The sequence below is a fragment of the Grampus griseus genome, assembly GCF_964374135.1.
Source record: "Grampus griseus genome assembly, chromosome: 11".
NCBI lineage: Eukaryota > Metazoa > Chordata > Mammalia > Artiodactyla > Delphinidae > Grampus > Grampus griseus.
In genome coordinates, this window is record NC_139005.1 from 64653085 (window position 1) to 64669351 (window position 16267).

Here is a 16267-nt window from a genome sequence, read left to right on the forward strand (position 1 = left end):
CTTACCCTGCTTAGAACCATGCATGTTGTGTTCTATAAACTTAGGAAATATTTATTGAATGAATGAATCCGACTTAAGTTTCACTTAATTCAGAGAAATCTCCTGATTTTCCAGTTAAAATAAATTGCTCCATTCTTGTAAAAAGAGCTCCTTTAATTCTTTTTAAACTGTGAAAACACCTATCACAGTCTAAAGTTCTAATTTATATATTAGTTATATATTTTTTCTCTTATAAAAATATCTTTTATTTTTCTTCGCATCTTCCAGTGCTCAGCAGAGGGGTTTGTAAGTTTTAGGACACAATAAATGCCTTTGGAATCGTTTATTGGATTTGAGAGAGCTCTTCATTGTATGATGTACAAAAATTAATTTTTTTAATAGAAAAATCCTAGTACATTTAAATTAAGGAATTAAGACCTAAAGAAATTAAGGTTTAAGAAATTAAATCTAAAATCTCAATGAAGAAACTTATGCCATGGGTTTTATAAATATAAGGGAAACTTTTAAAGTGCATAACAAAAAAGCATGGCACTTCTCAAATGCTTTGTAGTTGTTCGTTAGCTTTCTCATCATCTCTGGGGAAATAGACAATAATGTTGAGCAAATAGTCTTTTCTTAATGCAGTAAAATCACTTGCAAGAACATTTGCTTATTAAGAATCCAGTGATATTGAAATGCACCACCATGTTTAAATTGATCTGTTTCTCTATTCTCGTTTTCTTTTCTATCATCCAATTTAGCCATTTGTAGATTTTGTACATTTGAAAATGTTAAAGCTTGCAAGTACAAATGTGTGTCCAATTAACTGTTCAACTATTTGTATGGAATTGTACATTCTGGGGTCCTAAGTTGATACTTCTTTTTTTCGCCCAAAGACATGATCAATTATTTAAAAATTGGAACTTATCAAAGACTGATTATTTTTGGAGCTGTCACTTTATGCATTGCATTAAAATACTATTTTTTCCTTTAGAGATCTTATAAATCATTTCTGAAATCTTTGAGATTGGCATTAACTATGTATGACAATTGTGCAGTTCTGTTTTTGTCAGCTTTATAAATGAATTTTATGATGCCAGTGCTGATGATCTGCCTTCTCCAGAGAACCCAGGGAGTTGTCAAACACTGCTCTGTTTTACAGCATTGGCACTTGTTTCCTTGGAATCTGCTGAAAGGCCAAACTACTTTCTCTATGTCCATGATGATGACACTCTTATTCTGAAACTGTGGGAGGTGAATTCAGCCTTTCGTCAGAGAGCCACATTTTTTCACCATCAGGACCTCTGGATTCCTGGTTACAGTGCTTTTGAGTTATGCAGCAAGAAAGGCTTTTTCATCATATTGACAGATTCTAGTGCCAAAGCATCAAAATATGATGATTCTGAAGAATTTAAACATTTAAGTAGCTTCAGCATAGAAGGTATGTTTCCTGAGATCTTCAAATACAGATTAAGTAGGTAACTTAAATAATGACAGAATATTTATTAGGTTTTAATTTAAAAATCATTTTTAATTAGTTGCATGACCTTTTATGACCTTAGTAAGTTTCTTAACCTCTCTGCCTCTCAGTTTATGCATCTGTAAAATGGGAGAAATAATAATACCTACTTCATAGGGTTATAGTATCCCATAAGTTAATGTGGTAAATTGTTTAGAATAGCCTTAAATGATGTTATTTTTATGATTGCCTCAATGATTACTTTCAGTGCTGTCTGGGCTTTGGAAACAGAACTTACCCATGTCTCCTTGTTGTCTAGTTTTGCATCTACCTTTTCCTTCATTAGAAGGCAACTTCTCATATAGTTTGATTCTTAATGATAAAGACAATGTGTTTATCTCTGTTCTTTGAATACTATGGAGTCTGGTTCCACTGACCTCTAGAAGATTTTTCTGGTTCAGCAGAATCCTGGTCTTATTTCTAGAGATCCTTGCTGTTCTATAGCTATTGAATTTTCTAAATTTCAGAGAGGAATCCTCACTGCCTTATCCAGTGTTTAAAAGTCATGCTTTATTTTCAAAACCTAAGAGCTCAATATCTGCCTTGAGTCTCCCAAACAAATTTTTTTCATTCTAACAGACTCAGATTCTAAGTCAGTCTAAGAGAGCTAATCATTTGCCTTTTTTTGTTGTGGATACATTTCTATAAATCTCTTTGGATTTTAGAAAATTCAAACTAAGCTTCAAATTTTTGCCTATTGAATGGGGCTCCTGGACTCATGAGAAAAAGAGTCACTGACATGGCTATACAACATTCTATAGAGTGAGTGTGATATTTTTACTTGAATTTACTTAAAAGTTGAATTTTGCATGCCTTTATTTCCTCTCCAATACACAAATCTGCTGCATTAGAACCAGACCCAGTGGCCTTACCTGAGCTTTGGACAACTGCAGCCAATGGCATCATCAAAATCTCAGAAACTCATCTTTGTGGGCTTCCCAAACCTAGGATACACTAGGGGTTTATTCTAGTCTTGGAACCAACCCTCTCTCATGCCCCATGATCCTACTAACCCAGGTCTAATGAGTATTTTAATATTTAGATGCATAGATGCCTTCCAGAAAGCCTTATTTTCCTTCTCATACCTTGGAATTGAATTCCATATCTGAAGTCCAAGAAACATAACCTGCTTCCTGAACTTTCTCCCTTATGGAGCTCTCTCCTTCAGAGATAGTTCTGGACTGCTGCAGAAGGACTGGTCTATGATGTGGGAAGGGGAAAATATTAGCAGAGTGTGCAGGAGAAAGATCTTCAGTCAAGGAAGGTTTTTCTAACTACAAGCATGTATTATTAAAACCTATTCATTCATTTTTGTCATTAGATAATACTTACCGTGTACAAGGCAATGAGCTAAATTCTATGAGAAGAACAAAGATGGAGTGTTTTCCTTACGTCTGATGTCAGGCAATAAATATGTCTTTGGTCTTGTCATTTTTCCAGTTGTTTGAATTTGGCAAGTCACTTGGCTCCTCTTAGCCTCAATTCCTTCATTTATAAAATGGAGGTGATACCCACTCAACAGGATTGTTGCAAGGATAAAATAAAATTATGGACAAAAATTTATTTTGCAAAAAATAAAATTCCAAACAAGTGTATGCTATTATCATGATACATAGATCAATGAACACCCACTAAACATAAAGAAAGGAAGAAGATTTAGAATTTTCCTTGGCCTCCTGCACCTCTTGCTTTTTTAAATGTTTGGAAGATAAACTAACATTTTGATATTCAACCTGAGTATGAAATGCTTTGATCAGCAAGCAGTTACAATGCTTTTTATTCCCCATAGCCCTGTCTTTTCCACAGCATTATAATCAAAGAAAGGTCAAACCCTAAAGGTTTACTATCATAAATCATTATTTTTCAAGCTGTCCATTTTTGTACACAATCTAAATTTCATTTTTCCCCAGAAATCCAGGCAGCAGTGCCTTACAGGAGGATGTGTGAATGGAGATATGAACCTTGTGCCACTCCCTGTTTTAAAACGTGCAGTGACCCTGCAGCTCTAGCATGTAAATTTCTTCCACCGTAAGTCATGTTTAACCATTCATGAACAGATTCTAGCATTAGTAGATTCTGCTGTCAGTGATTTTTTTTTCTTAGATTAAAAAAATTCTTAACAATAATTTGTTCTAGATACTCATTCACGAATTTATTTTGTTTTATTCAAGCAGTAGTTATTGAGGGTCTGCTGTATGCCAGCAGTTCTTCTAGCTGTTAGGGATACAGTATTGAACAAAGTATTTACCTGTCCGCAGCTTAAACATTTTGTTGCATTGAGGCAGAGAATAAAAAATAAAAATGTAAATATATAATGCAATATATTGTAGGATAGACTTAGGTATTCTGGAGAAAAATAAAGGAAGGTAAGGGAGCATAAGGCAGGTGTGTGTGTGTTTGCTCATTAATGTAGGGTGGTCAGGGAAGAATAGGCTGACAAGGTGACATCTAGTAAGAGATGTGAAGGAAGTGAGGGAACTAGCCATGTGGATATCTGGGGAAAGAGCCTCTCAATCTGAGAAACATGTAAAGGTCCTGAGATGGGAATGTGTTTGGTGTGCTTGAGGATGAGCAAGGAGGCCAGTTAATTGGAGCAAAGTGAACAAAATTGAGAGGTAGGAGAAGAGAGCAGAGAATCGTAGTGGTGGGTGAATCATATAGGGCCTTGTAGCCTGTTGTGAGGACTCTTTTTTTTTTTTGCGGTACGCGGGCCTCTCACTGTTGTGGCCTCTCTCGTCACGGAGCACAGGCTCCGGACGCGCAGGCTCAGCGGCCGTGGCTCACGGGCCCAGCCGCTCAGCGGCATGTAGGATCTTCCCAGACCAGGGCATGAACTCGTGTCCCCTGAATCGGCAGACAGACTCTCACCACTGCACCACCAGGGAAGCCCTGAGGACTCTTTTTCTCTGAGTAACGTCCTGGTGTATTTTGGGCAGAGGAGTGACAGGATCTTTTAAAATGTTTACACTGGCTATTACACTGACTTTTGGTGAGGGGAAGAACAAGGGCAGAACAGGGCAGTAATACAGACATGAAGGGGATTTGACTAGGTTGGTAGCCCTGGAGGTTATGTGGGAAGTGAACAGATTCTGGATATATTTTGAACTTAGGGCCATAAGGGATGCTGATAGAGTCAAGGTCAGTTATGAGAGAAAGAGGAGTTAAGGACTCCAGTTCAGGTCTCAGCATTTTGTATGTTTCAGAATCATATGAAATCGCCATTTTTGTGGTCAAAACTGGTCAAATATCAACTCGAATGATTTCAATTTAACGGAAGGGCTGAGTTGCCATTTACTAAGATAAGGAAGATGTTAGGAGGAGCAGTTTGGAGGAAAAGCCAGGAATTTGGTTCTGAGGATTTTAAATTTCAAACTGAAAATTGTTTGTCGGATTTGGTGATCTGGAGAATAGGAAGAGGCAAAATGGAGATAAGCAATGTAACAGCTTTTTTTTTTTTTTTTTAAGGAATTTTGTTGTAAAGGAGAACAGAGAAATGCAACAGTAGTAGGAGGGAATATTTTTAAAAGAATCATTTTCCATTAGTCATTTATGAGCTTCTGCTCTACAACAAACACTGGCACTAGAAAAGGTTCTGACATATGAGTAAATGAGTTGTAGCCCTTATTTCAAGGAGCTCACAGTCTTTAGGAAGAAGACAGGAACAATAGCAAATAATTGACAATACAGGGGAAAGAGGGCTAGAGGAATAACCACCACAACAACTAGCACATTGAAGTATTTACAGCATGACACATGCTGTGCTAAGTGCTGTACAATTGGTAATCTCATTATTCCCATTTTCAGAAGAGAAAACAAACCGAGGCACAGAGAAGTTAAGCAACTTGCCTCAGACCACACAGTTTGCAGGCAGCAGAGCCAGAGTTTGAACAACTACATCCTGTTGGGTAACAGGTGCTATGGGAACAGAGAGAAGGAAATGATATTTCTGTTTATTTTCTTAAAAATAAAAACAACCAGTTCTTTCTGAAAAGAAGTCTTCACCATTCACTTGGACCTCCCACATTCACAAACCTATTTCCTGTCTCTTCTGGGAGCCATCGGGAGGAGGGGAAATAACAGGGGCCCCATAGGAAGGAGAGCACGTTGGGGAGGAAGGAAGAAAAAGAGAGGGGCAAGGCCAGCCCTGGCACTGGGGAGGAAATGGAGCTATATTTTGAAGTGGCATTTGGCTAGTTTATTTCTTGTGGCATACCCAGTCTCCAGGGTGGTTGAACCCAGATCCTCAGTGCTTCCATTGTTTGGTCTGTAGCTCCCCCGAAGTTTCTTTTTTGGTATAGTTAGAACGCAGAGAAGAGACTCGGCATGAAACTTCCCCCCTGCCAAACTGTTTCTCATCTCTGTCTTCACCACTACTTCTTTCTACTTCTTCCGGTTCCCTGGGCTGAGGCACCTCATTATGGCTCCCCCTGGTACTTGCCGTCCTGAGGGGAGACTCAAGTACTGAGCTGGCGTGTCAACATAGCCCTGCACGCCTCCTTCAAGTCCCCAGCAGAACCACCCTGCTTGTTCTAGATGATTTCAGTTTCTGGCACATAGCAAGTGTTGAAAATAAAAATATCTAGTGGAAATGAGAACTTTTATGAGAAAAGATGCCAACTAGCATACCACAGAGCCCATATGTAAGCAGAGCTATCCCTATTACATAATATACCTATTATAAGAACTGTTCTACATCTGAGGCATATTTTTCAGTCAGAAGTTGACTAGATTACCAGTGGTATGACAAAATAAAGAGGACCCTGCTGTGTGCAACCATGATGACATTTTAAAGGAACAAGTCACTGGGTTTTGGAAGATGATTTTAAAACGATAGCTGTGGTTTTGACTTGCATAAAGCAACTGCAGAATAATTGAGTTGCATAAAAAATGATGTTTATTTAATGTGAGGATAATCAACCGGCCCTAGTATTTTCAGTAATCTAGTAACTTTTTCTTTTTTGCTTGACAGAGTTCAGAGTAGGATAGGAATATCATATACTGGTTAAAATTTTATTATTTAAGTTCACTTTATGAAATAAATAATTGGTCTTATAAGCTGAGCTGTTAATGTTTTTTAAAAAAATTTGTGAAGGAAGTATCCAAGAGATGGCCAAAGGGTCTCTGTTAAAAAGAGAAATTAGCTTTTCTTGGTTTTGGATTTCCTTCCATGAAAGAGTGCCCTCTGGTGGCAACACGTGCCCCTAGTGTCAAGTGAATTGGAAAGGGGCTGTATTTTTGGTCCAAATCTTTTACTTTATAGATAAGGCAAATGGAAATGTTTTAAAATATTAAAAATAGTATCATAGCCTGCTGGTGTATTTGAGAGGCAGATAAGCAAGCCTTTTTTAAACTATATGTACAGTAATTCTCTCTAGTAGGTATGAATCTAATAATTGGTTGTACATGAAGGATATATTTCTTTTGCATCAGAATAAATTGGACTCTGAGCCCCAACTGAACGAGAAGGAAGACTTTACCTCAGTCATTATCTTGGCTTCATTCCCTTAGAGGATAAGCATTCAGGATGGTCCTGCCTGTTTTTGGTCCCCGATTCCCAAGCCCATGCTTCTTGAAATGTGGGCCTCCTGATTTCATGTACCACACACAAGACCAGACGTTTTGGGGCTTGAAATTCAGTCTCCTTAGGCTCATATACAACCACCTCCTCCCAGAGCACGGCCACTATTTTGGGCACAGGCCCTGAGGCTCTTGAGAACTGCAGCCTCTGCCATCCCCCTTCCCTGTTCTCAGAGAAGAGCAGCCATGTCCCACCTCCATCTCTGCCACCCAGAGATTTCTAACTACTTTTCAATGACTTCAGGGCTTAATAATAAGCAGGCAGAGCCCCTGAACATTCTCTTTTTGTTCTACCAACATCCTTATGGATATTCAAAGAGTGTGTCTCTCTGCTTATATGTTGGGGAGCATAGGAAAGTAACGATATGATGAACATAGAGTAAAATCACAATTATAGAACATGGCCTTAGTGTGTCCCAAACATAAGTGTATGTTTTGAAAATTCTGTGTTCAGATTCTGCCTCAATCATGAATATTTCTTTATCATCCACTAGCTTGTGATTTCGTACAATGAGGTATGATGGAATAACAGCAAGCAGAGCACTGCTTAGTGCTTGACAAGGAGAATAGAAGAATTTTAGGAAAACTGTATCTTAGTTTCCTCTATTAAATGTAATATATTTTTATATTAAAATTTTTTTCTTACTTTAATTTTTTTTTCATCTAAAGGGTTGAAGGATGCTTGCCCTACTGCCCTAAAACTATGATCCTTGATGAAGTCACTCTCAAATGTGTTTACCCAGAAGACTGTAAGTGTGAACCTTACTTCACTTATTCTGAAAAGTAAAATACTTGAATATTTTTTATGTGATGGCAAGTGACTATAAACAGAAGTTTTAGACAGACAATAAACCTTCATGAGATTCTTATTCATTGTCCTTTTCAAAGTTTTTGGATTCTGAATTACTTTCTAAACCATGTAAGTCTTTGTTCTCACATTCCTTCTGCAAGCTCTCTCCCAAAATATTTTCCTTAAAGCTAAACATCCTTATATGAACTATGTGGGCTTCACTTTAAGCAAAACAGATTAAAGAAGAGTATCTTTGCTTCTTTGTAGGCATACCTCTGATTCCCACAGAACCAGCATTAATTTCTCCAGGTAAGCCATCTCTACCCATGTTTACAGGTATCGTTACAACTTTAGACACTAAACTTAGCATCATGTAATTTAAATCTTGGCACTCCTAAACAGCTACTGGTGTTAGTACTATCCCATCCATGAGAGAACCCAGCAGTCACTTTGGTCTCACTAAGTAGCTGTTCACTGGATCAACAAGCCACATTTTCAGAATGGCTTCTACATTTGGTCCACCTCTGTCCCATTTCAGTTAGTATAGATAATAAGAACTTCCCTCACGTTTTTTGCCTAGAATTTAGCTTTTGCTAAATCCTGATTAAATTTTCACAGTGACTAAGTTGACGCTGAAGAGACTTTAAGGCAAATGAAGTCATCCTTTAAGCACTTTTATTCTCATTCCTGTGTTCTCTCACAGCCTCTGGAGGAGGCATTCTGGGCTCAAACCCTCACTTAGCTCCCTCACTGTGAAGCTTGCCTCAGGAAAGGATTGAATAAATCCACTCACAGTGAGGCTTGACAAACCTAATGTATTATATCTCCTGGGGTTATAATTTAGAAAAATTCAGATATTTATTCTTTAAATATGTTTGACAAGCTTTCATTGAGTGTCAACACTGCCAGGTACTGTCCTGACACTGGGGGTGGGGAGGGGGGAGGAAGGGAGAATGGTGAACAAGTCACAGCTCCAACCCTAAAACAGCGAATAGTCCATAGGCTGTTGTGATATTACGGTAGGAGTAAGTCCAAGCAGTAAGCAGGAGGGGTCTTATTCTGGACGTGTAGTCTCAGTTGGCTAACAGAAGGTCAGAGGTGGATAGCTAGAAGGAGGAAGTGTGTGCACGTGCAAAGGCCTGCAGCCGAGAGGGAACCCGTCACACAGAGGGGCTTCAAGCAGGTCATCGCACCTTGAGAGTGTGGTGTGGGGGAATTGTGCCAAGAGATGGTCTGGAAGAGATGTTTAGAGGCCAGATCACAAACGGCCCATGAGGAAAGTTGTTGGGTTTGTGTTTTTTTCTGAAGGCCATGGCGAATCACTGGAGGATTTTAATAAGTCCTGTGACATCTTCCAAATAATAGTCTCGCTACAATCATCGCTATTACTACTATTCTTTTTTTTTTAATTATGATATTTATTATTTTATTTTTATTTTTTTCACACACACACACTGTATTTTATTTTTACAAGAGATAAATAAACTGACACCAAGCATTGTAAATGCATGACCACAACAAAAGCAATAATGATTGCAATTACCAAACACGAAACACACTCATACTATGTCATAATATTGACATTCAGTCCAGTAATCCTCCACTGTAACAGCTCCTTTACTTTGCAGTGAAAATTGATTTGTATAGTTTTTGTCTCTGAGTCCTTGTGGGATTTTTTTTTTTTATTCAAACAGAAAGTCACAAAGATTATAATCATCCTCACCAGTTCACTCAGTCCCATGTAATTAATTTTTTTTTATCTTGATCTTTTGTTAGCACTTTTATGAATTCATCAGTTTTCCATTAGAGTTCTGAAAATGCTTATTCATTCAGTTCAGCAGTATAGTCAGTTACCAGAAACCTGTACTTGTCAGAGTCTTTTCCATGAATTCCTTGAAGATGAAACCCTTTTATAGGAACATTTTTGCAAAAGCATCAGAGTACACCCAGAACTGTCTGTAAATGACAAAAGACTTAAAAATTACCACGGTTAAAGATTTGATGAAAGTTCATAATAATGCAATTGACAAGGAAATTTAGTTATTTCTGAGATATACATTTTAAAGTAATAACTAGAATTATGACATAACATTATACCAGAACATATAAGGTTTTTAGAAATTTCATGTAATGTCTGAATCATTTATATTAACATATTTCCATACAAATAACCCAACGAAAGTTTAGTATTAGTTGTTTTTCTTTTTGTTTGTTTGTTTTTTTATACAGCAGGTTCTTATTAGTCATCAATCTTTTTTTTTTGTGGCACACGGGCCTCTCACTGTTGTGGCCTCCCCCGTGTGGAGCACAGGCTCCGGACGCGCAGGCTCAGCAGCCATGGCTCACGGGCCCAGCCGCTCCGTGGCATGTGGGATCTTCCCGGACTGGGGCATGAACCCGTGTCCCCTGCATCGGCGGGCGGACTCTCAACCACTGCGCCACCAGGGAAGCCCTGCATGTGTCTTTTTGAATTATGGTTTTCGCTGGGTATATGCCCAGTAGTGGGATTGCTGGATCATATGGTAATTCTATTTTTAGTTTTTTCAGGAACCTCCATACTGTTCTCCATAGTGGCTGTATCAGTTTACATTCCCACCAACAGTGCAAGAGGGTTCCCTTTTCTCCACACCATCTCCAGCATTTGTTGTTTGTAGATTTTCTGATGATGCCCATTCTAACTGGTGTGAGGTGATACCTCATTGTAGTTTTGATTTGAATTTCTCTAATAATTAGTGATGTTGAGCAGCTTTTCATGTGCTTCTTGGCCATCTGTATGTCTTCTTTGGAGAAATGTCTATTTAGATCTTCTGCCCATTTTTTGATTGGGTTGTTTGTTTCTTTAATATTGAGCTGCATGAGCTGTTTATATATTTTGGAGATTACTTCTTTGTCCATTGATTCATTGCAAATATTTTCTCCCATTCTGAGGGTTGTCTTTTCATCTTGTTTATGGTTTCCTTTGCTGTGCCAAAGCTTTAAAGTTTCATTAGGTCCCATTTGTTTATTTTTATTTCCATTACTCTAGGAGGTGGGTCAAAAAAGATCTTGCTGTGATTTATTTCAGTGTTCTTCCTTTGTTTTCCTCTAAGTGTTTTATTGTGTCTGGTCTTACACTTAGGTCTCAAATCCATTTTGAGTTTATTTCTGTGTATGGTGTTAGGGAGTGTTCTAATTTCATTCCTTTTTTAAAAAAAAAAATTTATTTATTTTATTTATTTTTGGCTGCGTTGGGTCTTCGTTGGTGTGTGCGGGCCTTCTCTAGTTGTGGAGAGTGTGGGCTACTCTTAGTTGCAGTGTGCATGCTTATTGTGGTGGCTTCTCTTGTTGTGGATCACGGGCTCCAGGCTCACGGGCTTCAGTAGTTGTGGCACATGGGCTCAGCAGTCGTGGCACACGGGCCCAGCTGCTCCATGGCATGTGGGATCTTCCTGGACCAGGGCTCAAACCTGTGTCTCCTGCACCAGCAGGCAGATTCTTAACCACTGCGCCACCAGGGAAGCCACTCTAATGTCATTCTTTTACATGTAGTTGTCCAGTGTTCCCAACACCACTTATTGAAGAGACTGTCTTTTCTCCATTGTATATCCTTGCCTCCTTTGTCATAGATTAGTTGACCATAGGTGCGTGGGTTTATCTCTGGGATTTCTATCTTGTTCCATTGTCTATGTTTCTGTTTTTGTGACAGTACCATATTGTCTTGATTACTGTAGCTTTGTAGTAGAGTTTGAAGTCAGGGAGTCTGATTCCGCCAGCTCTGTTTTTTTCCCTCAAGATTGCTTTGGCTATTTGGGGTCTTTTGTGTCTCCATACAAATTTTAAGCTGATTTGTTCTAGTTCTGTAAAAAATGCCATTGGTAATTTGATAGGGATTGCATTGAATCTGTAGATTGCTTTGGGTACTATAGTCATTTTCACAATATTGATTCTTCCAATCCAAGAACATAGTATATCTCTCCATCTGTTGGTATCATCTTTAATATCTTTCATCAGTGTCTTATAGTTTTCTGCATACAGGTCTTTTGTCTCCCTAGGTAGGTTTATTCCTAGGTATTTTATTCTTTTTGTTGCAGTGGTAAATGGGAGTGTTTCCATAATTTCTCTTTCAGATTTTTCATCATTAGTGTATAGGAATGCAAGAGATTTCTGTGCATTAATTTTGTATCCTGCAACTTTACCAAATTCATTGATTAGCTCTAGTAGTTTTCTGGTGGCATTTTTAGGATTCTCTATGTATAGTATCATGTCATCTGCAAACAGTGACAGTTTTACTTCTTCTTTTCCAATTTGTATTCCTTTTATTTCTTTTTGTCTCTGATTGCCATGGCTAGGACTTCCGAAACTATGTTGAATAATAGTGGTGAGAGTGGACATCCTTGTCTCGTTCCTGATCTTAGAGGAAATGCTTTCAGGTTTTCACCATTGAGAATGATGTTTGCTGTGGGTTTGTCGTAAATGGCCTTTATTATGTTGAGGTAGGTTCCCTCTATGCCCACTTTCTGGAGAGTTTTTATCATAAATGGGTATTGAATTTTGTCAAAAGCTTTTTCTGCATCTACTGAGATGATCATATGGTTTTTTTTTTTGCGGTACACGGGCCTCTCACTGTTGTGGCCTCTCCCGTTGCGGAGCACAGGCTTCGGACGCACAGGCTCAGCGGCCATGGCTCACGGGCCTAGCCGCTCCGCAGCATGTGGAATCTTCCCAGATTGGGGCACGAACCCATGTCCCCTGCAACGGCAGTGGACTCTCAACCACTGCGCCACCAGGGAAGCCCGATCATATGGTTTTTATTCTTCAATTTGTTAAAATAGTGCATCGCATTGATTGATTTGTGTATATTGAAGAATCCTTGCATCCCTGGGATAAATCCCACTTGATCGTGGTGTATGATCCTTTTAATGTGCTGTTGGATTCTGTTTGCTAGTATTTTGTTGAGGATTTTTGCATCTATATTCATCAGTGATATTGGTCTGTAATTTTCTTTTTTTGTAGTATCTTTGTCTGGTTTTGGTATCAGGGTGATGGTGGCCTCATAGAATGAGTTTGGGGGTGTTCCTTCCTCTGCAATTTTTTGGAAGAGTTTGAGAAGGATGGGTGTTAGCTCTTCTCTAAATGTTTGATAGAATTCACCTGTGAAGCCATCTGGTCCTGGACTTTTGTTTGTTGGAAGATTTTTAATCACAGTTTCAATTTCATTACTTGTGATTGGGCTGTTCATAGTTTCTATTTCTTCGTGATTCAGTCTGGGAAGGTTATACCTTTCTAAGAATTTGTCCATTTCTTCCAGGTTGTCCATTTTATTGGCATAGAGTTGCTTGTAGTAGTCTCTTAGGATGCTTTGTATTTCTGCGGTGTCTGTTTTAACTTCTCCTTTTTCGTTTCTAATTTTATTGATTTGAGTCCTCTCCCTGTTTTTCTTGATGAGTCTGGCTAATGGTTTATCAATTTTGTTTACCTTCTCAAAGAACCAGCTTTTAGTTTTATTGATCTTTGTTCTTGTTTTCTTTGTTTTATTTCATTTATTTCTGCTCTGATCTTTATGATTTCTTTCCTTCTGCTAACTTTGGGTTTTTTTGTTCTTCTTTCTCTAGTTCCTTTAGGTATAAGGTTAGATTGTTTACTTGAGATTTTTCTTGTTTCTTGAGGTAGGCTTTTATAGCTATAAACTTCCCTCTTAGAACTGCTTTTGTTGCATCCCATAGGTTTTGGATCGTCGTGTTTTCATTGTCATTTGTCTCTAGGTATTTTTTGATTTCCTCTTTGATTTCTTCAATGATCTCTTGGTTATTTAGTAACGTATTGTTTAGCCTCCATGTGTTTTTGTTTTTTACGGTTTTTTCCCTGTAATTCATTTCTAATCTCATAGCGTTGTGGTCAGAAAAGATGCTTGATATGATTTCAATTTTCTTAAATTTACTGAGGCTTGATTTGTGACCCAAGATGTGATCTGTCCTGGAGGATGTTCCATGCACACTTGAGAAGAAAGTGTAATCTGCTGTTTTTGGATGGAATGTCCTATAAATATGAATTAAATCTATCTGACCTATTGTGTCATTTAAAGCTTGTGTTTCTTTGTTAATTTTCTTTCTGGATGATCTGTCCATTGGTGTAAGTGAGGTGTTAAAGTCCCCCACTAGTATTGTGTTACTGTCGATTTCCTCTTTTATAGCTGTTAGCAGTTGCCTTATGTATTGAGGTGCTCCTATGTTGGGTGCATATATATTTATAATTGTTATATCTTCTTCTTGGATTGATCCCTTGATCATTTTGTAGTGTCCTTCCTTATCTCTTGTAACATTCTTTATTTTAAAGTCTATTTTATCTGATATGAGTATAACTACTCCAGCTTTCTTTTGATTTCCATTTGCATGGCATTTCTTTTTCCATCCCCTCACTTTCAGTCTGTATGTGTCCCTAGGTCTGAAGTGGGTCTCTTGTAGACAGCATATATATATGGATCTTGTTTTTGTATCCATTCAGCAAGACTGTGTCTTTTAGTTGGAGCATTTAATCCATTCACATTTAAGGTAATTATCAATATGTATGTTCCTAATCCCATTTTCTTAATTTTGGGGGGGTTTGTTTTTGTACGTCCTTTTCTTCTCTTGTGTTTCCCACTTAGAGAAATTCCTTTAGCATTTGTTGTAGAGCTGGTTTGGTGGTGCTGAATTCTCTTAGCTTTTGCTTGTCTGTAAAGCTTTTGATTTCTCCATCGAATCTGAATGAGATCCTTTCCGGATAGAGTATATCATGCCACTGTATATCATGCCAGGCTGCAGGATTGTAGTTCTTGTTTCTGCTATCTGCCCTCTTGTGGATGAGGCTATCTAAGAGGCTTGATGGGAGGGACTGGTGGTGGGTAGAGCTGACTGTTGCTGTGGTGGGCAGAGCTCAGTAAAACTTTAATCCGCTTGTCTGCTGATGGGTGGGGCTGGGTTCCCTCCCTGTTGGTTGTTTGGCCTGAGGCAACCCAACACTGGAACCTACCTGGGCTCTTTGTTGGGGCTAATGGGGGACTCTGAGAGGGCTCACGCCAAGGAGTACTTCCCAGAACTTCTGCTGCCAGTGTCCTTGTCCCCACATTGAACCAGAGCCACCCCCCGCCTCTGCAGGAGACCTTCCAACACTAGGAGGTAGGTGTGGTTCAGTCACCCCAGGGTCACAGCTCCTTCCCCTGGGTCCCGATGTGCACACTACTTTGTGTGTGCCCTCCAGGAGTGGAGTCTCTGTTTTTCCCAGTCCTGTCGAAGTCCTGCAATCAATTCCCACTAGGCTTCAAAGTCTGATTCTCTAGGAATTCCTCCTCCCGTTGCTGGACCCCCAGATTGGGAAGCCTGACATGGGGCTCAGAACCTTCACTCCAGTGGGTGGACTTCTGTGGTATAAGTGTTCTCCAGTCTGTGAGTCACCCACCCACCAGTTATGGGATTTGATTTTACTGTGATTGCACCCCTCCTACTGTCTCATTGTGGCTTCTCCTTTGTCTTTGGATGTGGGGTATCTTTTTTGGTGAGTTCCGGTGTCTTCCTATCGATGATTGTCCGGCAGTTAGTTGTGATTCTGGTGTTCTCGCAAGAGGGAGTGAGAGCACGTCCTTCTACTCTGCCGTCTGGTTCCTCCCCAACTCATTACTCCTATTCTTAACAGCTACCATTTACTGAGTACTTACTATGTGTCAGGTATTGGAGTACGAACTTTGCATGTATTTAATCTTTATGAGAAAGCTAAGAGAGAGGTCTTATTATTAGCACTGTAGAGATGAGGAATTACTCTACTGCTGTAAAATTTTAGACATCAGTGAATTTAGTATAGTTTAAAGCATATTTTGAGAGGGGCTGGTAGTACTTTCCCTGTGTTGTATAATCTACGGAGTGAATAAGTTTAGAATAACACTGCATGTACTAAACCTGGGACATACACTGTTAATTCCTCTAAGTACTGCTGTCTACTTTGCATTCTGTAATATCCCCCCAAATCAATAGTCACTGTATATTTTAAACATCTAAAACAATTTAAAGTACCGTGGTCACTATATTGGGGAGATAGATTTTACTCCATGACCCTCAGAAGTAAGAAAACTACCCTGTAAAATTATTTTTATTTGTAGATGATATGATCCTGTATACAGATTATTCTAAAGTATCCACTAAAACCTGTTAGCACTAATTAATGGGCAAATAGTAATACATCAACAAGCTTACAGAAGAAAAAGACCAGTGACTAAAATCATTGTGTTTCTATGTACTAGCAATGAACAATCTAAAAATGAAATGAAGAAAGCAATTTTATTTACAGTAGCATAAAATATGTAGGAATACATTTGGCAAAAGAAGTATATGACTTGTACAATGAAAACTACAAAATGTTATTGAAGGAATTAGGAAGATCAAAATAAATGGAAA

At 38.6% G+C, this 16267-nt stretch overlaps 1 protein-coding gene across 2 annotated transcripts in view; it reads left to right on the top strand.

Annotated features, from left to right (window-relative positions):
- OTOGL (otogelin like) overlaps positions 1–16267 on the top strand; it is a gene marked incomplete at both ends in the record, with an annotated part of 147726 nt that overhangs the window by 90475 nt on the left and 40984 nt on the right. For both annotated transcript variants that reach the window (XM_082665792.1, XM_082665793.1), the window contains 4 exons: positions 1142–1420; positions 3409–3526; positions 7745–7824; positions 8133–8201. In XM_082665792.1, coding sequence (XP_082521918.1) covers positions 1142–1420; positions 3409–3526; positions 7745–7824; positions 8133–8201 — 546 coding nt within the window. The remainder of the gene's footprint in view (positions 1–1141; positions 1421–3408; positions 3527–7744; positions 7825–8132; positions 8202–16267) is intronic.